The sequence below is a fragment of the Carcharodon carcharias genome, chromosome 12 (assembly GCF_017639515.1).
Source record: "Carcharodon carcharias isolate sCarCar2 chromosome 12, sCarCar2.pri, whole genome shotgun sequence".
Taxonomy (NCBI): domain Eukaryota; kingdom Metazoa; phylum Chordata; class Chondrichthyes; order Lamniformes; family Lamnidae; genus Carcharodon; species Carcharodon carcharias.
The window spans coordinates 107,539,674-107,565,432 of NC_054478.1; the positions used below are offsets into that span (position 1 = coordinate 107,539,674).

Here is a 25,759-nt window from a genome sequence, read left to right on the forward strand (position 1 = left end):
GCTGGATGGCCTCTACTTTAATGCCAGGAATATTACAGATTAAATGGATGAATTAAGGGTGAGGATTGACGTGGGGAATTGTGATATAGTAGTCATTACTGAGATGTAGTTGAGGGAGGGGCAGGATTGGCAGCTCAATATTCTGAAATATAGAGTCTTCAGGCGAGACAGGGAAGGGGGTAAAAGAGGAGGAGGCATTGCATTCTTAGTTAATGAGTCAGTTACTGCAGTCAGGAGAGATGATATCTTGGAAGGGGCATTGAATTAAGCTTTGTGAGTAGAGCTTAGGAATAAAAAAGGGGCAGCCACTTTGTTAGGTGTTTATTATAGACCACCCAGAGAGTCAGCGGGAAATTGAGGAGCAAATATGTGCACAATTTGTGGAGGTGTGTAAAAACAATAACAATAGGGTAATTATATTAGGTGATTTCAACTTGCCCAACATTAATTGGGATAGACATAGCATTAAGGGCTTGGATGGAGTGGATTTCTTGAAATGTGTGCAGGAGAACTTTTTAGGTCAATATGTAGAGGGTCCAACAAGGGACGACGCAGTACTAGACCTAATTCTGGGGAATGAAGCCAGACAGGTGGCTGAGGTGGTGGAGGGGGAGCATTTTCGTGATAGCGACCACAACATGGTACAGTTTAATCATGCTATGGACAAAGAAATAGACAAGTTGCAAAAAAATGTTTTGGATTCAGGGAGAGCAGATTTTAGTAAAGTAAGGTAGGATCTGGCCAAGGTAGACTGGGAACAGCTACTTGTGGGGAAAACTACAGAGGAGCAGTGGGGGGCATTCAAAAAGGAAATGGGGAGGATACAGGCTCACCTTGTTCCCTCTAGGGTAATAGGAAGGAGTAACAAGCCCAGAGAACCATGGATGACCAGAGATATTCAGGTTACAATGAGAAGGAAAAGAGAGGCTTTTAGCAGGTGCAAGGGAAGCAAATCAGCGGAGGCATTAGTGGAGTACAGAAAGTGCAGGGTGGAGCTTAAGAAAGGAATTAAGAGAGCAAAGAGGGGATATGAGAAAGCTCTGGCTGGTAAAAGTAGGGAAAATCCCAAGATATTCTATAAGTATATCAATGGGAAGAGGATAACCAGGGAAAGAGTAGGGCCCGTTAGGGACCAAGGCGGCAATCTATGGGTGGAGCCAGAGGACATTGGTAGAGTGTTGAATGAAAACTTCACATCTGTCTTCACCAAGAGAATGAGGATGAAGGTATCGAACTCGGGGAAAGAGACTGTGAGGTTCTTGAGCAAATTGATATAGGGAGTGACAAAGTATTGGAGGTGTTGGCAGGCTTAAAAGTGGACAAATCTCCAGGTCCGGATGATTTGTGTCCCATACTGCTGAGGGAGGCAAGGGAGGAGATTGCAGGGGCTCTGACCCAAATTTTTCATTCCTCTCTGGCCACGGGGGAGGTACCAGAGGACTGGAGAATAGCTAATGTGGTTCCACCATTTAAGAAGGGTTGTAGAGATAAGCCAGGGAACTATAGGCCAGTGAGTTTCATGTCAGTGGTAGGGAAACTATTGGAAAAAACTCTGAAGGAGAGAATCTATCTCCACTTGGAGAGACAAGGTTTGATCAGGGATAGTCAACATGGCTTTGTCAGAGGGAGGTCATGCCTAATAAATTTGATTGAATTTTTTGAGGAGGTGACCAGGTGTGTAGATGAGGGTAGTGCAGTTGATGTAGTTTATATGGATTTCAGCAAAGCCTTTGACAAGGTCCCACATGGGAGACTTATAAAGAAGGCAAATGCACATGGGATACAGGGTAATTTCATAAGGTGGATTCAAAATTGGCTTAGTTGTAGGAGGCAGAGGGTGATGACAAAAGGATGCTTTAGTGACTGGAAGCCAGTGTCCAGTGGTGTATCACAGGGATCTGTGCTGGGTCCCCTATTATTTGTCATTTATATAAACAACATAGATGACTATGTGGGGTGGGGGAGGATTAGTAAGTTTGCAGATGACACAAAGATTGGCTGGGTGGTTAACAGTGAGGTTGAGTGTCCTGGGCTACAGGAAGATATAGATGGGATGGTCAAATGGGCAGATAAGTAGCAGATGGAATTTAACCCTGAAAAGTGTGAGGTGATACACTTTGCAAGGAGTAATTTGACAAGGAAGTATTCAATGAACGGCATGACACTAGGAAGTTCTAAGGAACAAAGGGACCTTGGCGTGTGTGTCCATAGGTCTCTGAAGGCGGAGGGGCATGTTAGTGGGGTGGTGAAAAAGGCATATGGGACACTTGCCTTTATCAATCGAGGCATGGATTACAAAAGTAGGGAGGTCATGTTGGAGTTGTATAGAACCTTGGTGAGGCCACTGCTGGAGTTCTGTGTGCAGTTCTGGTTGCCACATTATAGGAAGGATGTGATTGCACTGGAGGGGGAGCAGAGGAGATTCACCAGGATGTTGCCTGGGATGAAACATTTAAGTTATGAAGAGAGGTTGGATAGACTTGTGTTGTTTTCGTTGGAGCAGAGAAGACTGAGGGGCAACCTGATCGAGGTGTACAAGATTGTGAGGGGCATGGATAGGGTGGATAGGGAGCAGCTGTTCCCCTTAGTTGAAGGATCAATCACGAGGGGACCTAAGTTCAAGGTGAGGGGCAGGAGGTTTAGGGGGGGATGTGAGGAGAAACCTTTTTACGCAGAGGGTGGTGACAGTTTGGAAAGCACTGCTTGGGAGGGTGGTGGAGGCAGGTTGCCTCACATCCTTTAAAAAGTACCTGGATGAGCACTTAGCACGTCATAACATTCAAGGCTATGGGCCAAGTGCTGGTAAATGAGATTAGGTAGGTAGGTCAGGTGTTTCTCACGTGTCAGTGCAGACTCGATGGGCCAATGGGCCTCTTCTGCACTGTGTGATTCTGTGATTCTCCTTCCAGCCACTCTGCACCATGAAACGTGAGAGAATGGGCAGTAACCTGTTCCCAGATCTTTGCTAAAGTGCTCTATAACCAGCTGCTAGAAGAAAGCTCTCTGACTGGAAAATAATGATGACGTAGCTAAAAAAAAAAGCTAAAAGTTAAGATGCCTGTTAGGATTGGAGGCTACAAAACATTTTGACCATCATTAACTCAGTTGCTACAATGATAACCGGGCACAAAAATCAATTCTCAGAGTAGCCTCACCAACACTAGCAGGACAGAATATGAACTCTAGTACGGTATTGTCTGTGGCCCATGTGAACAATGTAGCTTTCTGATCTTAACCATATTTATCTTTTATCAGGCATAGAGTCAAAAAAGAAACCCTCGCACTTAAGGTTTGTCCAATGCAGTCAGCTCTGATCAAAAATTGTGCATAGTCACTCAGCATCAAATTGTTTTTCAGCACTGATGTATCTGTTCCACACTTTGTCATGGCGTTTCCACACACTGCTTGTGACTTTGCAGCAACAGCTCATTTATAGTCCACTGATGGCTCAACTGCACAGACCAGAAGTTCTCAGGTTCAATTCTTGGTCAGTCTGAGTTACTTGATCAGTTGGATTATTTTTAGGTATTTGTCAAGCAGTAAACTTTGGCCAGGATATCAGGAGAATTCACCTGCTCTTTTTAGAATAGCATCATAGGATCTTTTGTGTCCACTTAAGAGGACAGACTTAGTTTAATGTTTAAGATGCTGGATGAGGTGCTGATCAAGTGGGCTGCTTTTTCCTAGATGGTGTCAAGTGTTATTGAAGCTGCACTCATCCAGGCAAATGGAGAGTATTCCATCACACTCCTGACTTATGCATTGTAGATGGTGGGCAGAATTTTGGGAGTCAGGAGGTCAGCTACTAGCCACAGCATTCCCAGCCTCTGACCTGCTCTTGTCGCCATAGTATTTATATGGCTGGTCCAGTTAAGTTCTTAATCAATGGTAATCTGCAGGATTTTGATGGTGGGGATTCAACAATGGCAATGTCTTTCAATATCAAGGGGAAATGGTTAGATTGTCTCTTGTTGGAGATGGTCATTGCCTGGCACTGGTTAGGTATGAATGTCATATTTATCAATCCAAACATGAAGGTTGTCCAGCTTTTGTTGCATATAGACAAAGAGTACTTCAGTATCTGAGGAGCAATGAATTGTACTAAATAATGTGCAATCATCAATGTGTGAATACCCCCACTTCTGATCTTATGATGGAAGGACAGTCATTAATAAAGCAGCTGAAGATGGTTGGGCCTTTGACACCACCCTGAGGAACTCCTAGAGTGATGTCCTGGGACTGAGAAGATTGACCTCCAACAACCACAACCATCTTCCTTTGTGCTAAGTGTGACTTCAACCAGTGGAGAGTTTTCCCCTTGATTCCCATTGGCTCCAGCTTTGCTAAGGCTCTTTTATGCCACACTTGGTCAACTGCTGCCTTGATGCAATGGGAAGTCACTCTCACCTCACCTCTGGAGTTCAGCTCTTTGCCCATGTTTGTACTAAAGCTGTGACAGCTTCAGGAGTTGAGTGACCCTAGTGCAAACCAAACTAAGCATTGGTGAACAGGTTATCACTGAATAAGTGCCAATTGTTGACAACACCTTCCATCACTTTTGCTGAGATTGACAGTAGACTGATGGAGCAGTATTTGGCCAGATTGGATTTATTCTGCTCTTTGTAGACAGGACATATCTGGGCAATTTTCCACATTTTCAGGTGGTTGCCAGTGTTGTATTGTAATGGAACAGCTTGGTTAGGGGTATGGCTAGTTCTGGATCATAAGTCTTCAGTGCTACTTCTAGGTTATTGTCAGGGCCCATAGCCTTTGCTGTAACCAGTGGCTTCAGCTGTTTCTTAATATCATGTGAAGTGAATTGGCTGAAGACTGACATCTGTGATGCTGGGGGCCTCCGGAGGAGGCCAAGATGGATCATACACTCAGCATTTCAGGCTGAAGATCCTTGCAAATACTTCAGCCTTGTATTTTGCATTGATGCTGGGCTCCCCAATCACTGAAGGTAGAGATGCTTGTGGAGTCTCCTCCTCCTGTTGATAGCTTAATTGTCCACCACCATTCAAGGCTAGATGTGACAGGACTACAGAGCTTAGATCTGGTCAGTTGCTTGTGGGATCACTCAGCTCTGTCTGTAGCTTGCTGCTTCTGCTGTTTAGAATGCGTTTAGTCCTGTGTTGTAGCTTCACCATATTGCACTTCATTTTTAGGTAAGCCCGGTGCTGCTCCTAGCATGCGCTCCTGCACTTCTCATTGAATAGGTGATCTAGGTCTCTTACAATACACACCAAAATATGCTTTAACACAAGTCTTCTCCAATAGATTTCCACTAGTCAACTCTCCAGGCTTTTTCGTAACTGTAGCAATATCTGACTTGATTCTCCTAGACCAGCATTTTGTTATGCTAGGACTACAGCCATGACCCATTATTGTTACATTGGGCTGAATTTTCCCCTATCGGGGTGGGTTGTGCAGGGGCGGGTGGGGGCAGGTGCAACCTTGATTGGCGCCCCCAATCGGGAACATGCCGTCATTTTATGTGGGTGGGCCAATTAAGGCCGGCCAAGCATGACGCTCGCCCGGAAGCGCTGTGCGCTCCTTGTGCGGGCGGTGGGGGGGGGGGGGGGAGGGGGGAGGGGGGGGATTCCCTGCGTCATTCCCTGCGCACTTTCATGCATGCACATGAAAGAGCGCAGAGATCTCCCTGAGGCACCTCCATGCTTCAGGGAGATCAGTCTGACGTGTAAATTTAAATAGAGGGAAATAAAAACTTTTAAAACATGTCCCCTCATGTGACCACGTCACATGAGCTGGGACATGTGAACGAATTATTTTTTAAATTTTTATTGACTTTCGAAACACTTCATGAAACCTCATCCTGCCCGTGGATGAGGTTTCATGAAAATGCGAAGGCCGCCTGGGCTCTTCACCTGCCCACTAACCTTAAGGTTGGACGGCAGCTCAGCTAATTGAATTAATTACTATTTAAATGGCCTAACAGGCCTTTGACAGTTCAGCGGGCGTGCAGCCAAGTCGGCTGCATGCCTGCCGAAATAAAAATCTAAATGACGCCTGCCCGACATCACCCTGCATCATTTTACACGTCGGCAAGTGGGCCCCACCCCCGTTCGCCGACTGGAGAATTCTGCCCATAATCACATTAGAAGAGCAGATACTGAGAGATTTGCTTATAAAGGTAGTAAAATTGTATCTTTGTCTCTGGCTCATCATCACACTTATCCCTAATTTCAGGACCACAATCAGGAAAACCTGCTTGGAGTGATAACCATAATAGCTTAGTACATGGCACAAGGTTCGGGAAAGAGGATTGACATTTGAACACTACCACAAAAGTTCTTCCACCATCTGACTCAGCTTTCTAAATTATAGCACATAAAAATTATTTTTACTTGTGGTATTTTTCTTCAAAGAGAACTACAGTACTTTTTCAGACAAATGATGGCCACACATAGACTTGGTAACATTGAGAGCCTGCTTCATTATTATGTCCTCTGATTGGAAGAAATGGGGTAATCGATGCTTCTGTGAAAATAAACCTTTCCAGGGACATGGGGGCAGAAATGTTTCTTGGTCAGTAACACAAACTAAGGGGAATTGTAACAACTCTCTGCTCCATATCCAGTTCCAGTAACGTCAATAGAACTGAATATCAGACAAGGTGCATGGCAGCTGATGCTATAATGCCCATTTCTACTCCATGAATTTTTTAAATGGGAGACATTTCTGATTGCCTTTTCTGGTGCTTATTAACCTGGGGGAATATTAGTGCTGAAGAACGAATCCCTTTCCATTTCATGTGCCCAATGACAGCATCATGGACTGCAGCGGTTCAAGAACATAGCTCACCGCCACCTTTTCAAGGGCAATTAGGGATGGGCAATAAATGCTGGACTAGCCAGCAACGCCCACTCATGAATGAATTTTTTAAAAATCGGGCAAAGTACAGCTGGATATAGAGTAACCACATTGTTGCACAGCTGGCCTTTACCCAGCAGGTGCTGGATTGAGGCTATCTCAACTAATTTCACAAAAGACTCGTGCAGCCAGCAGACAAAATCTTTCATCCCATCAGTAGACCAAGTCCCAGAGGCAAAGGCCAGTTCCTAATCTACAGCAAAATCCAATTCCTCTAAAGGGAGATTTTTGATGTAAACATTACAATAATTTCACAGCATACTGACAGCAGCCTGCATAGCTGACGCCAGAATAGTTTGCATTCCCAGTTGTCACGCTGTACATAACCCATCGGTTGTATCACCAGGAGTAGTGATTATTCATTAACTATGTCATCTTACAACTGACATTGATTTAAGAATCTTGGGGAACGTTTACTAAGAATTATTATAACAATTAAAGCAACAGAAAAGGTTATCCTACCTGGATAGGTTCTGGAGATAGTTGGACAACATGTTGCAAACGTTCATTGTGATGGTGCCGAGATTCTTCCTCATAGACAATATCCCTTTCAGACTGAGGAAGGCTCAGAAAACGCAGGATAGTGCACAGATTTTCCCACAAGGTCCTATTCTCTGGAGTCGGATTTTCTTTCCAGCGGAGCAACTCACACAGCCATCCCTGTGGCAGGAAGATAGAGAAAAGATATCAGTACTGAGCCGGTAAATTAAAACATTCTTCACTTTCACAAAAGTGAAAAGCCATTTTAATCTTGCTGGTGAGCAAATTAAGCAAAATATTGCTCCGTGTCTCACAATTTTCTGCTCCCGGACAGATAAACGGTAAAATTGCAATTATAGAGTTATAGCAACATTCCAGGTAGGAAACTGAGTCCATCTGGTTGAAGATGAATTAATGAATCAACTTTTTTGTAAGATATGCTTTGTTTTTCAACAGTTTAATACTGATAGACAAGTACTCCCAAGTGAGTCTTAAAACAATGAAAGCATTCATTTTTTTTGACAACTGGATGCAATTTAGAGATAGTAAGCAAGGAAAAATAGAAATCTACTTTGTAACAGGACTGCCTCTTGCAACATGAAGCTAGCAAGATGGAAAGTGCAGAAGGCCATTTGGAGGGAGTCCAACATGGCGGTGGCCATTGAGTCTGTTGTAATTTTCATAATAACTATACTTATGAGCAGTTTCAAAAAGATACAATTATTACAGTACTCAAGAGTTGGGCCTATGTAGTTTCTGGTTCACATGATAGGTTTGCAAGATGATAAAGCTTCTCTCCTCAGTTGAATAATATAGTTTGCACATGCAATCCACACCAAACACCAATCAAACAGAAATCAAATTTTCAAATGTTTTGTCTTTACAGCCTTATATTTCATAATACCAGTTGATCTTGTGGCTGAGCTCTCAGTAATCCTGCATTGGCTTGTATGGTGTGATAAACTGTTTGTGTATCCTTACTGTTACAAGAGTTATTGTGATATATTGTGAATTAACTTAACTACTGCATATCTAATCATTCCCGACATGAAATCAGGCTTACAAAGGTTAACCTTTTATTTTAATACTATTCTGGCTATGGTTATAAAGCTCCTCCCTAGTTAATTTGTCTATTTTTAGACTGAGATTATGATTAAGTGGCTTTAAAAAATATGTTTGCTTACTCACTTACAACTGATGACTAAATTTTACTTAGGAACTCCCAAATATTGTTAAATATACAGCACAGGGCCTTAATGCTATTTGCTATGGTACTAGGCCAGGACCAGGAGAAATTATTTAATTTTGGGGCCGATTTTCAGAAAAAACTGGATAATTTCTTCCAAGCACAATCACAGTCACAATGTGGGGCGGAATGTTACAGCCCTGTCACAGCCGGGGCAGGGCTGTAAAATGCAGCGAGCTGGTCAAAAGTGCATTCGGTAAAATCTTGCCCGTCAAGTTTTTTGGAGTAAACCACATTTGTGTTGCTTCGAAATGAAGGGACACATTCAGCCCTTGAACCTGTTCTTCTATCCAATTATATCATAGCTGGATCTTACCTCAATTCCATTCACTTATCTTTGAGCAACATCCCTTGATATTCTTACTGAACAAAAATCTATCAATTTAGCCTTGAAAACTTCAACTGACTCAGCATTCTTAGTCTTTTGGGGAAAGAGTTCCAGATTTCCATGACCTGTGAAAAAGCATTTTCTCATTTCACTCCTGAATAGCCTAGATTTGATTTTAGGACTGTGTCCCCTTGTCCTGCATTCCCCACAAGCGGAAATTGGTTCACTGTATCTGCTCTTCCCATAGTTCTGATTTTTGTTCCCACCAAGTATTTATTGAATCGTCTTTTGAATTTTATATTGAATTTGTTTCTACCACCTTTCAGAAATGCGTTCCAAATCACAAACAGCTCAGCTGTACAGAAAATGTTTCCTCTTGTTGTCTCTGGTGCTTTTGCCAATCACCTTAAATCTGTGAGCTCTGGTTCACAACCCTTTTGCCACTGAGAACAGGTTATCTTTAATTACTCTATCAAAATCTTCCATGATTTTGAACGCCTCTACCAAATCCCTTCTTAATCTTTTCTGTTCCGAGGAGGATAACATCAGCTTCTCCCATAACCAAAGTTGCTCGTCACTGGTAACATTCTAGTAAACCTCTCCCACATCCCTTCTAAGACCTTGACATCCTTCCTAAGTTTGTGGTGCCCAGATAAGGCATAACCAGCATTTTATAAAGGTTTTGCATAACTTCCTTTCTTTTGTACTTTATTATTAAAGCCAAGGATTCCATGTTTTTTTAAAGCCTTCTCAACTTGTCCGGCCACCTTCAAAAGTTTGTCTACATGCACTCCAGCTCTCCATTCCTACAGCCTCCCTCAAAATTGTATCATTTAAGATTTGTTGCCTCTCCTCATTCTTAACATATCACACCCCAACTCTCAGGGTTCAATTGTATCTGCCATGTGGTACTCAGCAGTTTGCCTATAACTTCCTGAAGTCTGTTGCTGTCCATCTCATTGAATTATACATTTGAGTTTGTATCATCTACAAACTTTGAATTATGACGTGGATCCAAGTGCAGGTCATTAATACACATCGAAAAGAATAATAATTCTACAATTGACCTCTGGGAAACAGCACTGTGTTCTTCCCTCCTTTTCTAAAAAACAACTATTCACCCCTATTGGCCCCTAGCCAATCGTGTATACATGCTGCTACTGCCCCTTTAAACCCATGGGCGTTAATTTTGCTAAGTCTTTATCAAATTCCTTTTGCAAGTCATTTAAAATAACATCAACTGATCAACTGTGCTACCCTCTTCAACCCTTTATGTTACTTCATCAAAGATCAAATTAGTCAAAGAAAATTTGCCATTAACAAATCCATGCTGACTTTCATTTCTTCTTCTTCAGTTCGATGCCCGAAGGCAGATCCGACCCATAGCGCAGCGCATGGGTAGGGCAAGGAGGACGGTCCCGAATCCACTCCTGCCAGAATGTGGATTGAACCCCATGCTATTGGCACTAATCTGATCCACAACAGCCTTCCAGTCAACTGGCCCCCCAAACAGTCCAAGTTGCTGTGACAATGTACACATTTACATACATGTTGTAGCATGGCACTATGGATAGTGATCGTAGAGGCCCCAATTTCTTTCCATCACATGGCTGACCGGGAATCTCTCCCATTCTTACCATGTGCCATTGGTATTTGGTGGAAGGATTTACAAGTTGATACTCAATCTATTTGGCTGCATTATGAATGCACCTTCCATGGCCATCAAGTCCTGGAGTGGGACTTGAACCCAAAGTCTCCGGCTCAGAGACAGATAGTGCACCACAAGACCTCCGATTTTCATTAATTACCAATTAATTAGAATTTTAGAATGGTTACAGGCATTCAGCCTATTGTGTTCATGTCAACTCTCTACAAGAGCAACTCAACTAGTCCTATTTCCTCTTTTTCTCCATTGCTCTGCAAATCTTTTCTATTCAGATAATTATCCAAGTCCCACAATTGAATCTGCCTCCACCACATTCTCAGACAGTGTATCCCAGATCCTAACCACTCACTGCATAAAAAAGATTTTCCTCAGGTTGCCTTTGGTTCTTCCTCCATTAAATTGGTGTCTTCTGATTCTTGACTCTTTCACCAATGGGAACAGTTTCTCCATCAGCTACTCTGCCCAGATCCATTCTTGTCTCCCCAGACTATTGTCACGAACAGTTTCCTTTCACTGACTTTAAACTGACTGGCTTGTCATTGCCAGGTTTATCCCTCTCCGGATGTAACATTTGCAATCCTTCAGCCGTCTGGTACCACCCCCACATTGAAACAAGACTGGAAAATTTAGGCCAAGCCTCTACAATTTCCATTTTTACTTCCCTCCCTAATCCCAGCAGCATCACAGGGAGCAATGGCCATTGCTGGGGCTACAAGCAGTCCCCGTAGTCAAAGTGCTGGAGCTGCAGGGCACAGGGAAGTCTGGGGTCTCACAGCGAGGATGGGAGGGAAGAGGAGGGGAGGCGTGGGGCTAAGGGGGTCAGGGTCATGATTTGAATGCCAGACAAGGAGGGGGCACCTGGGCCCCAGACTGTAGGGAGTGAGGGGTGGGGATCTCAAAAGGAGGCCAATAATGAAGGCCTTCCACCCCAGGCCTCAGCAGCATAACCTGCCGGGCCTCCCCTCCACCCCTGAACCCCTCCAACTGGCCTCAAAATTGAAGTTGGGGCAAAGAGCGACCCTTAAGTGATCTTTAATTGGTTAAGGGCCTCAAGTGGGGCAAAGCCAGGCAGGTCTCCCTAGGCCTCGCATGCCCCCCCTAAAATTGCCAAAATGTTGGGGGTGGGTGTGAGGGTGACAGAAAGGCCACCACAGGAATTTTATATTCCCTCCTCCCACCTGCTAACCCATGATGGGCATTGGTAAAATTCTGCCACTGGATTTCATTTCTCGTCTTTGTTGTGTCAGGTTATCTCAATTAGGAAATGGAGCAATATAAATGGGAGGGGAAAAATCAGGCCTACTCCTGATTGCTATCCAGAGATCATTGCTGCAAAGTGCTTAATTGTCCAAGCTGATTAAGAGTAGCCATCTTGGTGCGGCACCAGAGGAATACTGGCATATGTAGAACCACATCAGAGTAATTGCAGGAGAATGGGGAAAATAGGTGTAAATATTGAATTTAGGTGGTAACATAAGAGGCCATATTCATAGCTATGTTTCCAAAAGTCTTTGGTATCCATAAGATTCTTCACTGTTGACAAGTTGCAGAAGGTACAACTTGCTGAAATCAGTAGAGAGAGATTATCAAAGCATCTGTCAGAATGCTACTGAACTGGCCAATAGAGTTTGACAATAGCACAATAAGCAAGATGATCACAGCACAAAATGAATACAATTGTTTTAAACTTTCTGAACCTCGGGATGTCCTTCCCTATGAGTCAAAGGGAGGAATCGTCCATGCCCGCTGGTGTCGGGTGTGCTCGGCAGCTTGAGTGGACAATATGGCGAGAAGGCCAAGGATCAGTTTCACGATGTTGCGAAACTAGTTTGCAATCATCCTCTCAGCCCATCAATGGCAGGCCATGTTTCCTGCCATCCGACCTCAGGAGTCTCATTGTCATACATCTGCATATCATTATAAGGCCAGACCACCAGAATCATCCCTCCATGCTGGATCGTCCAGCCATATCGGCATGATCGCATGCCGATGTGCTTCACAACAGCATAAATAAGATGCGCACTTGGCGAGCTGCACTTTAAGGGGAACTCGGAGGTGAGCGTACAGTACCGTTGCACAGTGCTCGCCTGGGTCGCCTGTTGGACTTTAACATTGAGGCACTTTGGAATGTGGGGGCAGGGGCTGCCCTGTGGTTGAAGGTGGTGCACAAGCACACGCGGGTGGTGGGGTTGGGGGAGGGAAGCAGCAGCACATTAGGGAAAACTTGGTTCAAGTGACAATTTCTCTGCAGCTGAGACAATTCAGACACAGATACATTGACATGCATGGAGTCGAGTCTTTAGCTTATCTGCCTAATCAAGCAATGCAGAGGCATGAAAGTGCCACCAAGTGCTCCTGAGTTTTTCACCCTTGGGTACAGACTGCAAACTAATGAGTGTTTCAGTGGACTGCAGAACAGTTGGACGACTGGGCACGTTGTACAATCTCCTTGCTAAAGCTGGCCGTGGAGCAGTCACTGGCGAAGATGCTCACAACCCCTTGCAATGTCATCATCCTGGTTTGGACCAGTCTCACCCATGGTTCAAGCTAACAGTGCAGCCTTGCAGTGTAGGTTAGGAGAATGTCTGCACCTGAGCTGAGAGCACAGCATGCAGCCCAGTGGCAAAGCTGCTGCCAATCAGTCAGGTGGAGTGAGGAGGAGGTGGTTGGGGGTTCGGGTAGACATGCAGTGCACTAAACTCTGGCCATTCAAGTAGTGGCCAGCACTGTCTGGGATGCACTAAGGGGCCTTGAGACTTAACCAAGAGAGGTTCTTAGTTCACGCATGCGAACACACGCGTCTCTCTCTTTCATCCTGCAGGAGGAGTACATCAGGATCATGGAGCCTGGTGAACTAGCTGTATGCCCCGTTGGGTACAGAGAGCGGAGAAAACAGAAAAGAAAGCAATGGAGAGGCCTGGCTGCGCAGAGAGTGGAGCAGCACCCTCAGGAAGAAGGGGTGGCTGTGTCTCCTGCAGACACTGCTGAAGATCCAGAGCGAGCCATCACTGGTCAGTGCCTAGCTAGACCCAGGGTCTATAGATGCCGCCTTTCATTCCTGCAGATGACCAAGAGCCAGTGTCACTGAAGACTGTGCATGTTTAGGGAACTGGTCGGTCACATCTGCCAGCTACTGCAGGATTTGATGCCACGGGGACATGGAGGGCATCCACTGCCAGTGGCCATGAAAGTGACTGTGATGCTCAATTTTTTATGACAGCAGCTCCTTTCAGGGCTCCACAGGTGACCTCTGTGGGATATCACAAGTCTCCACCCACAAATGCATTCATGAGGTCACGGATGCCATAATCACGAGGGCACACAATTTTGTGCATTTCGTCTGGGACCAAGAGAGCCAGGATGCTAGGGTGATTGGACTCACCCAGATCTCAGGTTTCCCACAGGTGCAGGGTGCGACTGACTGCATTCACGTGGCGCTCAGATCTCTGTCGCAACAAGCAGTCAATTATGTCAATGACAAGGGCTTCCATTCACTGAATGTGCAGCTGATGTGCGTCCACCACTAACACATCCTGTAGGTCTGTGCACGGTTTTAGGGAGTGCGCACAACTCCTACATTCTCAGTCGGTCACAGGTTCCTGACGTCTTCCAGGGTCCACAGAGGCTGCAGAGTTGGCTCCTCGGGGACAAGGGCTACCCACAGAGGACGTGGCTGATGACACCCATGCAGCGGCCTCACACTGCAGCAGAGTGAAGGGATAATGAGTATCATGCTGCAACTTGCAACTTGGTGGAGCAAACCATCAGATGCTGAAAATGAGGTTCCGGTGTCTGGAGGAGCCCTGCAGTGTAATCTACAGAGGGTGTCATGCATCATCATCGCCTGCTGCACCCTTTACAACCTGGTACTGCAATGGGGAGAGGAGCTGGCTGAAGAGGAATTGCAGGAAGCATGTCAACAGTGATGAAGGCAAGGAGGCCCTCGCACTGGCTAGACAAGGCAGGTGTGCTCAGGAGGCCCTCATACCTGCTAGAATTGTGGAGGATGATGACGACATGCAGTGAGGAGACCCCATAGATCTTCACATAGCCTCTGAGAATGTATGACTCCTGTCTGCCTGAGGGCAGCTCGCTTGCGCTCTGTGATCAGGGTCATATCATGGAAACGCAGCCATGAAACATTAAAAGCATCTCATCCTTTGTCCGCCTTCAGCACCTGACCCCTTCAGCAGCACAACATCACTGGTCACAGATGCTGAAGAGATGGGGGCCAGCCCAACCTTAAAGGTGCTGAGATCATACAGAGAGAATGACGGAACACTGTGACACCTGCCCATGACAGTCTGGCAGCAATGACAAATACCATCAAGATGCAGGCATCAATAGCATCTTCAGGGGTGTGAGGCCAGACCATCATTTTGGTCTGAAGGCTGCACAAAGCACAGGGAAGAGGCCCTGGACAGAGACACCTGCCTTTATCTTGTGCAGGAGCCAAGGTCTCACATCTGAGTGACACGAGCACAGCTCATCAGAACAAGGAACCAGAGGCAGGGAGAGATTCTTGGGAGTTTATTGACAATAGTGAACATTATGTACAAGTGATTAACACCCATACCCAGGCTGTGCTTACCCGAGGAGCTCAGGCCTTTCACCTGGAGCAGGACCAGCCTCCTCTACCTGGGGGTCCATCTCTGCACTGCTGAGGAATCCTGGCCGGCGAACTGGCAGGAACTGGAGACGAAAGTCACCGCTCGCCTGCGGCGCTGGACAGGACTGCTCCGAGTGCTATCTTACCGGGGTCGAGTTCTGGTCATAAACCAGCTGATCGCCGCCATGTTGTGATATCGGCTGGTCACTTTGACCCGTCCCCCAGACTTTGTCACAAAAATCCAGAAATTGTTACATCTTCTTACTTATTTTGTTAATTTAGTTTAATTGTTTAACTCCAAAAGAGTTACATCTTCTTAACCTTCCTAACCCTACCGTTGCGTCTTGGTGCTGCCTGGACATTCAGGGCACAGGAGTAGGCAGGCTGCTGACCACTACATCTGGCCTGTGATGACCTTGGCCGGCATCCTCTGAAGGGCTGAGACCTGGAGGCCTCTGGCCTGCTTTTGGGGTCCTGCTGTGTGGCAGTGGCCCCCTCCTTGGCATGTGGAGCTGGAGCTGCTGAGGTTACAGCAGCAGGGCCAAACACTCCCAGAGTCACCTGGATGGGTGGCCCCTTTGAAGGGGTGGTGGGGGGGTGTGGGGGGGGGGGTCATCTGCAAATCCTCCTCCCTATAGGTGCCCAAGGGCCTCTAGCTGACTCCTTGAGGAGCAGGGGTGGCTGGAGTGAGATTGGGCTCCCCAACACCCCTCTCACATACACACTGTTGGAGGCCAACTATGGCATCTGTGATGCAGTTCAGCCCATGCAGCAGTGCAGGAGCAACGTACTGGACAAGGTCTCCATGGCAGCTGCCATCCTACCAGTCTTGATCTCGGTGCGTTGGCATGCTGGCACTATCACCTCAGCCTGAAGGCGGATTGACTCCTCCATCCTGCCTTGCAATCTGAGGAGTGCAGTGGACACCCCTTCTTGATGTTCCCGAGTTTGCCTTTGCAGCTCCAGCAACTACGACATGGCTGAGTCCAGAGGCTCATCATCTGACTCAGACGCAGCGAATTTCTGGCCTCCAGCAGTCCTCCTAGTGCCGGACACTTGGGAAGTCTCTGCCGCTGCCTGCTGTGGATCAAACAGTGTGATGTGCTCACCAGATTGTGACCCCAAGGCTACTCTAGAGCTGGGTCCCACTGAAGTGTGTGTCTCTGCGCAGGTGGAGGGTGTGGGTGAGCGCTGTGAAGGGTCTTCAGGGAGAGTTTTAGCAGATTCCTCTTCTCAGTTTCCCTCAGGACTTGATTGGAGGCCCTGGGTCATAAAATCTTCTGGCAGTTTCCCAGATGTGCCTGCGAAAGCAAGGAGAGATAATTAGTGCATGGCAGTGGCCTGTGAAAGAGGACACATCACTCACAGCATGGTTGTCTGATGGATGTCGTACTGCTGGATCCTCACTTGGTAGAGCATCACTGATCTTAACGTCAGAACAGAAACTGCCCAGATCTTCACCAGCCAGATGGATGGCTCTGTTTTCAAAGTCTGTGAGGACCTTGATTTCAGGTATTCCTCCACCGGTCTGTGACCTCTCCTTCTTGTTGTGTGCCAGCTTGTCCTGCATGAATAGAGATGGAGAGAGTGGAAGCATGATGCCTGTCAGGCCAGATGCTAAGTAAGCCTGGCGTGTGTGGGTGGTGAGTGGTCCCATGGATGGGATGAGGACAATGAAGGTGTTAATGAGAGAGCGAATGGTGATGTCCCTTGAACTGGTAGTGAGGGTGATATGCCTGTAGATGTGTGGTGGATTTGTGAGTGTGTGATTTGAGAGTGATGAGAAGAGCAACTTACCCTGGCGGAATGGAGGAGATCATTCATCCTCTTTCGACACTGGGTGGCCGTCCTCTTTTTCAGGGCATTGGCACTGACCACCGCTGCCATCGCCTCCCAAGCTGGATTAGTTATGTGCTGCCCATCCCCCGGCCAGAGTGGAAGTAGAGGACATCATGGCGGGCCTCCATGTGTCCAAAAGGCGCTTGAGGGATGTGTCATTGAACCTGGGGGCTGTAGTTTTCTTGCCTTTTGGGGCCATTTCTTCTGTGCAGCAGCCCTGGGCTGGAAGCACTGAGAGGTGTGCGTGTGACTACACTTTATATATGGTGCACGGCATGATGAAGCGGTGAGGTGATGGCATGGCGGGTGAATGAGAACCCACCCGCCATCGAAATGGCATGTTTCCCAGGAATGCACAATTAATGCGTCGGGTTTGGGATGATACAGTGTGAAAAGCCACCATTGCAGCCCACAAGCATTGTTTTACCTACCCGCTAATGTTGTTTTACCCACCCGCTACCACACTTAGTGCAAGCCTGGGATGATTCCGCCCAAAATGTTCATAAATGATCACTCTCAAAACTGTTGTCTTCAGTTAGACCTGAAAACAACAGGGTTCAGCAACCTTCCAAACCTGTCTAAAAAAATCTCGGGAGTCACTTTTCAACTCTGTTGAATTTCAAGTTCAAAATGAGGCACTCCTGCATTTTCCGTTGCAAAGCTAACTTGTGGGCTACCAGCATATTGCAAATCTTGCAGCATTGCACTAGGTTTGGACTCTTGTCTGCCAAGCCCTAGAAGCACAAAGTTATCCGTTGGCCCAAAAGTTCCCCACGGAGCAAGGAGTTTGCTCCTGTGCAAAATTATTTTGCCTCCTGCAATCCCCAGAGGGATTGCTTCAGTGACAGTGTCAATAAGCCTTTGTCAGATGTTTTATACTGCAGGATGAGCTATAATGCAGCAAAGTATACAGACAAGAATGAGATGAGCTCCCTTTTTTGAGACCCTCCATTTTCTGAGCCCCAGCCCAAAAATGAGCAAACTCACATTTGGTTACAACTGACACTATTGCAAAACGATCAATTAGAGGTGAAAGAATACAACAAAGCACCGTTTAACGTTTAAGTGGCAGTTAATCAATGAGCACATTTTGTATGCACGTACCAACAAAGGGAAGAGGGACATGCTTTCTCTTAATTAACTTTATTCCCTCAAAGTTGTCTAAAACTCTCAATTAGATTCTGCATTAAAAGGTTACTATCCTGGATTCACTGTCATCCATTGAATGTCAGTGTATTTCTGTTGGTTATTGAAGAGAATCCCGAGATAACTTTACAGATGGTAATTGTGGGAAGCTTAGTCTTTTCTTGTAATTCTCTGGAAGCAAGATTGTGTCAGATAGCTGTGGATTCATTAATATTAGGACAATGGTTAACTATACAAAAATAACACATTTTATCACATTCTCCCTAAGAACAAACCGTCAGTCCATCTCCTTAGGATGGGTGCATATCCCTTTTCTTTTTACATTGAGAAATATTAACGAAGAACCAAGGCCATAGTGCAGGACATAACGAAAGTTGTAATGAATAAGAAAAATTAGATAAATCAAGAAATTACAGTAAAGTGACAGTAACCTTGGGTTTTAAAAGACTGTAAATTGTAGTAGAAGACAAAGTAAAGAGGTCCGTAGTTTTCAGGTCCTGGGAAAGAGATGTTGGAATGATTCTCGATTTCAACACACCAAGGATGCAGAGAAGAGAAAGAGCATGAAGAACGTTCTATTTGATGCTTCAACATCAATTGTATTCGCTGATGGAATTAGCTGGGATTCTCATTAGAAGGTTAGCAATGAAATTCCAGAATTAACCAACTTTTTTGTACCAGGCTAACCATTTTCAGAATTGTTCCTCATCTAATATCTTAAGATGATCAAAAATGATTTGACAGTTTATATATAACAGATGTGTAAGGAAGCAAAATTTGGACTCTGTAACAATTTATTTAAATCACAACATTGACAGGAATTTGCCGCTATTGCAATGTGTGTATGTGTATTTACCCTTTTCTCTTCCAAATGTGCAGTTATGAATTTAAACAGAAATTCAAATGTTCATGATGCACTGTTCTGGTGGCACATAATATGTTTTGTGATGGTTTAATTTTGTATAAGCCCAAAGCCCCAGACTACTGGGTCCTTCCAAACCAGCAGCAAGAGCGTCCGATGTGTGAAAAAAAAATTACATTGGAGACAATGTGAATATATTGTTAGTTCAAAGAATCAATTCCTGCAATTCAATTATGGTAAACAGAAAAAAATTATTCAAATGGTATTTATGTCCCCAGCTCCAAGAGGAAAAGTAATTTTAATAACTACCATTAAAATCATCCCATTTGAAAACATACCAGTATTTACAAGCATAGAGTTAATTTTGAAGCCTTGATATATTAGCATTGAAAACATAGCTTAAGTTGAAAAGTCTGAAATAGAAAATCTTCAAAAGCAAAAAGAAAATGCTGTGGTCTGTGAATGTTTACTACAATTTTGTACTCTATCCTTGTTATGGGAAAAGTGTCCTCCCACACAATATCCGAGACATTGGGAACACACCAAGAAGAGATTGTCTTTGTCCCTTAAAGCAGATTCATATAAATATATATGAACCTTCTACATAATGAACTTTGGTCGTTATATCAGTCCCATAGTGCGCCACTAGTGATGATCAATAGAGAGGCATTTACCCGGAAAACTATATTTGATTTGAAATATTCAGAAACGTTTAGGTGTTTCATATAATTAGCATAATTTTTTGAGTCTGTTAAAACTTAACCCTTGTTATGCCAATTTTTCTTCAGATAACATATTTACTTCTTTTACTATTTATGAATTGTGCACATGGTTTTAACATTGTAGCCGAGAAATTACAGTTTGACATATTAGTTTAGGAATGTTTAACACCCTTGTTAATAAAAGCACACAAATGAATGTCATGCAGACATGATAATTTCTATCCTTATATTGCAGCCAATTCCAGGCCATAATTCATAACATCATCTAATCTGAACAAACCAAGTAGTAGTGATTCAGTGGCAGCCAACTTATGTTTTGACAGCCTGTAGGTTATAGAAAGAAGGGAAGATAAGGAGGCAATATTTGCTTTCAAGTGTGATGTATTGTAAATATAATTTTATAATCTACTGAAAGATTTTGAAACGCTGGACAGTATTAGCCGCACTGTCATACTGTGCAGAAAAAATTAGTAAGTTATACAGGGAAAGGGTTGGAATAGCATACCATCAGCCACAATTAGATTTAGGATCTGAAATTTTCAGGAACAGTTTTCAGGAGTCTCCTAGTGCATTTGAACGGTCAAAATGAACCAACAGGATCTTCAACAGAACTTAAACATGTTTTGTAAATATAATTTACTACAGTTGGGTCTCCACCATTTTCCAGGGGATAATTCTCAAGGATTCCTGTCAGAGTTTTGGCACCTCACAGAGTTTCAGGAACACTGACACTTTGCATAGTCGAATGGACCCTCTATGGTACCTCAACAATGGCAATTCTTAATTTGAGAAGCTAAACTGTGAGTGTTGGGGTGGGGCCTCACAGCTGAACCCAACTGTGCCCATACCCAATGTTCACACACAATTGAGTTTCCTGCAGTGGTCAATGACTCCATGATCAGGACTCCAGAAACAGAGGCTAGTTTTCTCTATCTCAATCAGGGAAATTGTGAAGGTGAGGGACAAGAGTGCTGCCTTTGATATCAAGTTAACATTCAACCAAGTTTAGCATCTCAGCAAAACCAATGTCAGTGGCTATCAAAGGAAAAACTTTCCATTGTCTGGAAACACATCTAAGACAATGGAAGATGGGTTGTGGTTGTTCGAGTTAATCATTGCAGTCCCAGAACATCACAGCAGGAAATACATGGGGCAATGCCCTCAGCCCTGTCATCTTCAGCTTTTTCATCAATGGCCAGTTTCCCCATCATAAAATCAGGTATGGGACCAATCAATGATGATTCCAAAGTGTTTAGCTCCATTCACAACCTGTCATGCTAGCCTACAGTAGGCAGACATAGATAAATTCCATGCTTGAACTGACAATTGGAAGTAACATTTTCAGTTGTCAATGTTCTTAGGCTCTTGGGGTAATCTAAGCAATTGGTCAGCTTTTGCTGGTTTTCTAGTTGGCAGGCGTGGTGATTCAAATTCTTGAAGATACAAAGAACTAGAGAGGTAAAACAGACAACAATTTCAGCTCCTGATCTAACTGTGGGAGTGCTGACCAGAGTCCAAACTATTCCCACAGTGAGAGACAGATGAAAGACTAGGTAGGAAGCCTCTTTGGCAAATTCTACTGTGGCTCAGTTGCCTCTGTGTCAAAAGGTGATCCAAATGTTTGTGCTGCTCTGAAGACTTGAGCTTAAAAATTTAGGCTGACATTCCAGCGCAATACTGAGGGAATGTTGCCCTGTCAGAAGTGCCGTCTTTTGAATGAGATGTTAAACCAAGGCCCTATCTGCCCTCTCAGGTGAACGTAAAAGATCCCATGGCACTATTTTGAAGAAGAGCAGGGAATTCATCCCCTGTGTCCTGGCCAATTTTAGTTCCTCAATCAGCATCATAAAAATAAATTATCGGATCATTATGACGTTGCTGTTTTGGGAGCTTGCTGTGTACAAATTGGCTGCTGCATATCCTGCATCATGACAATGAATACACATCATTGGCTGCAAAGTACCTTGGGACTTCGGATCGGAGGCGCGCCTGCACGCGCCCGTTTCTGATGGGGGTAAAATTTTTCCCCAGGGTTACAAAATGTTAAGATAAAATTTTGACCTGGATGCAGAATCTCTTCCACACATTACATTTGCTATAATTGAACTCATCCCTCTCAGCTGATTGGTATCAGGTGATATAATAACTGGTGATATAATAACCTCTAAAGTAATACACAATGTCCATGAATTTCCGCCTTGGGCACAATGGGCAATCTGAGAGCAAATTACGCTCAAAATTGCACTAGTTTTGTGATAAGAAATTATAGTTCAAATTTCCACCCAAATCATTTGCATATTCACAAATTTCAAGGTTCTACAAACCATTGCAATTGGGTCGCATATTGGAATGCAATTGTTTGTTTTTTAAAATATTCCCTGATGTATTTAACAGTGGTAACTTGATGCAGTTTTATTAATACTGCTGAAAATGCTGCTGAATAAGCTACTTTATTAAAAGTGTCGTCACCATTTGTGAGTAACTTCAGTTTAAGTAATTGAAAATTACTTTAAAAAAAAAGCTAGGCAGAGACATTAACTAGTTTCATTTGGTATCCAGCAGTCAGTTTCTTGGTAAAATGTTTCAAATTTTTAAATGGTGTCTATTAGTGATCTTGCATCTAAAACAAAACTTAATTTTAAGAGACTCCATGAAGGCCTGCAAACAGACATAATTAGCAGAAACTCACCATGGCGAATAATGCAATCTTGGGGCACATCCAGTTTTGTGGGTGGGCTCAACTTCATGGTTTTGGAACCAGCCCCAAAGATTGCAGATACCTGATTTCCACTGGGCATAAGTTGCATTGAGATTCCTCAAAATTTTACACTGGTTTGGCCAATTTTGGCCTAATTGTACTGGAAAAAGCAGCATAGCCTAGAAGCCCTACCCCAGTATTCTTATTGCAGTTAAAGAGCTTGTAACTTTTTTCCTCTTGTATTGAACTTATTTTATAAATTGTAAAAAAAAGACAAGCATTTTGATGTATATGTTAGTGACTAGTGGCAGACTCTTCCTGTTAACTTTCTCAATTATTAATTTCCATGTCTACATTCATAAAGCAAACTACTTATATAAACTGGTGTCACTGTAATGACATTCCACCAATGTGATCACTTTAAATAAGCGGTTCACATTATTTATATTTTAGGAATTTATATTTTCAATAAGGACAAAATGTATGACTTTACAACGGAAACTGAATGATGTCTGCATGCAGTGATCCAATTATCGCTGACCTCTAAACTTGCTTCACCTGCAGAGGACATTTGGTTTAGAATCCCCAGTGTACAATACCAAGGGAAATATTCCAATTTGTGTCCATCACACTTCAAATTTCACATAGGAAAATAGGAGCAGGAGTAGGCCATTCAGCCCATCGAGCATGCTCTGCCATTCAATATGATCATGGCTAATCATCCACTTCAATATTTTATCCCCACATTATCCCCATATCCCTTTACATAATTGGCACTTAGGAATCTGTCAATCTCTGCTTTAAACATACTTAATGACTGAGCTTCCACAACCCTCTGGGGTGGAGAATTCCAAGATTTACAACCCTCTGAGTAAAAAAAAAAATCTCCTCATCTCTGATATTAGTGGCTTCCTCCTTATTTTGAAATTGTGTCCCCTGCCTCAACACTCCCCAACCAGGGGAAACATCTTACCTGCATCTACCCTATTTATCCCTTTTAAGAATTTTGTAAGTTTCAATGAGATCACCTCTCATTCTTCGAAACTCTGGAGAATACAGGCCCAGTTTCCTCAGTCTCTCTTCGTAAGACAGTCCCAGAACAAGTCTGGTGAACCTTCATTGCACTCCCTCTATGGCGATAATATCCTTACTAAGGTAGAGGACCAAAACTGCATGAAGGTGCGGTCTAACCAAGGTTCTATACGATTGAAGCAGGACTTTACTACTCCTCTACTCAAATCATCTTGCGATAAAGCCTAAAATTCCATTAGCCTTTCTAAATGCCTGCTGCACCTGCATGTTAGCTTTCAATGCCTTATTGACGAGGACACCCAGGTCCATTTGTACATCTACACTTTCTAATCTCTTACCATTTAAGGAATACTCTGAACAGCTGTTCCTCCTACCAAAGTGGATAACCTCACATTTTTCCACATTATATTCCATCTGCCATGTTCTTGCCCACTTAAAGTCTGTCCAAATCCTCTTGCATTTTCCTCACAACACATTCCCACCTAGCTTTGTGTCATCTGCCAATTGGGAAACATTACATTTGGTCCCCACATCCAAATCATTGATATATATTGTAAACAGCTGGGCCCAAGTACTGATCCTCGCGGTACCCCACTAGTCACAGCCTGCCAATGTGAGAATGACCCATTTAGTCCTGCTCTCTTAACCAATCCTTAATCCATGCTAGTATATTGCTTCCTGTCCCATGTGCTTTAATTTTGTTAATCAATCTGTGGGGGACTTTATCAAAAGCCTTCTGAAAATCCAAGCATACTGTATCAATTCTGTTGGGAACATCCTCAAAAAACTTCAGGTTCATCGAACTTGATTTCCCATTTGCAAAGCCATGCTGACTATGCTCAATCAGCTCATTATTATCCAAGTGTCCATTTATCACATCCTTTAGAATAGATTCAAGCATTTTCCTTACTACTGCTGTAAGGCTAAAAGGTCTGCAGTTCCCCGTATTCTCTCTCCCTCCCTTCTTAAATAGTGGACTGACATTTACTACCTTCCAATCTGCAGGAACCATTCCAGAATCTATAGCGTTTTGGAAGATGATCACCAATGCATACCCCTTTCAATACTCTGGGATGTAGGTCATCAGGTCGTGGGGACTTATCAACCTTCAGTCCCATTAATTTCTTCAACAAAACCTTCTTACTAATACAAATTTCCTTCAATTTCTCATTCTCCCTAATTCCTTGGATCTCTAATTCTGGAAGATTTCTTGTATCTTCCTAAGTGAAGACAGACAAGTAACCAGGTAGTTTCCCAGCCATTTCTCTGTTCTCCATCATAAATTCTCCTGATGCTGCCTGTAATGGACCCACATTTGTCTTAGCCAAATGGTTCCTTTTTACCTACCTATAGAAGCTTTTACAATCCATTTTTATGTTTTTTGCTAGTTTACATTCATATTCTAGTCTCCCTTTCTTTACCAGTTCCTTGGTCCTCCTTTGTTGTATTCAAAACATCTCCCAATTCTCAGGTTTACCACTACTTCTGGCAACTTTAGGGGCCTTTTCTATTAATCTTATACAACCCTCAACCTCCTTTGTCAGCCACGGTTGACTGACTTTTCTTTGAGTATTTGTGCCTTAAACAAATGCATAATTGCTGTAAACTATGTCATAATTCTTTGAAGACTATCCATTGCCTATGTACAGTCATACCTTTAAATGTATTTTCCCAATCCACTTCAGCAAATTTGCCCCTCATACCTTCATAATTTCCTTTGTTCAAATTTAATACCATGGCTTCAGATTGAATTACCTCAATTTCAAACATATTGTAAAATGCTATCATATTATGGCCATTCATTCCTAAAAGTTCTTTTACAACAAGATTATTAATTAGCCCTTTCTCATTACATAATACTAGATCTAAAATAGCTTGTTCTCTAGTTGGTTCCTCAACATACTGCTCTAGAAAACCATCCCTAATACACTCATGAAACTCAGTTTCCACAGCCTTAGTGTTCATTAGGTTTACCCAGTCTATATGCAGATTGAACGACCCATGTTACATGCTTCTCTAATCTCCTGATTAATATCATGCTGCCCCACCCAACAACTACTGTGTGGTGGCCTATAAACAATTCCTACCAATGTTTGCTGCCCCTTGCTGTTTCTTAGCTCCACCCAAATAGATTCCACATCTGAGTTCCTACCTTCTAATGTACTGATCCCATCCTTTATTATCAACGTGACACCCCCTCCTTTTCCTTTTTGCCTGTCCTTCCTAAATGTCAAATA

At 43.7% G+C, this 25,759-nt stretch overlaps 1 protein-coding gene across 1 annotated transcript in view; it reads right to left on the minus strand.

Annotated features, from left to right (window-relative positions):
- The window catches only part of satb2 (SATB homeobox 2), a 191,077-nt gene that overhangs the window by 45,014 nt on the left and 120,304 nt on the right, over positions 1-25,759 (minus strand). The window contains exon 11 of the mRNA XM_041201166.1: positions 7,357-7,554. Coding sequence (XP_041057100.1) covers positions 7,357-7,554 — 198 coding nt within the window. The remainder of the gene's footprint in view (positions 1-7,356; positions 7,555-25,759) is intronic.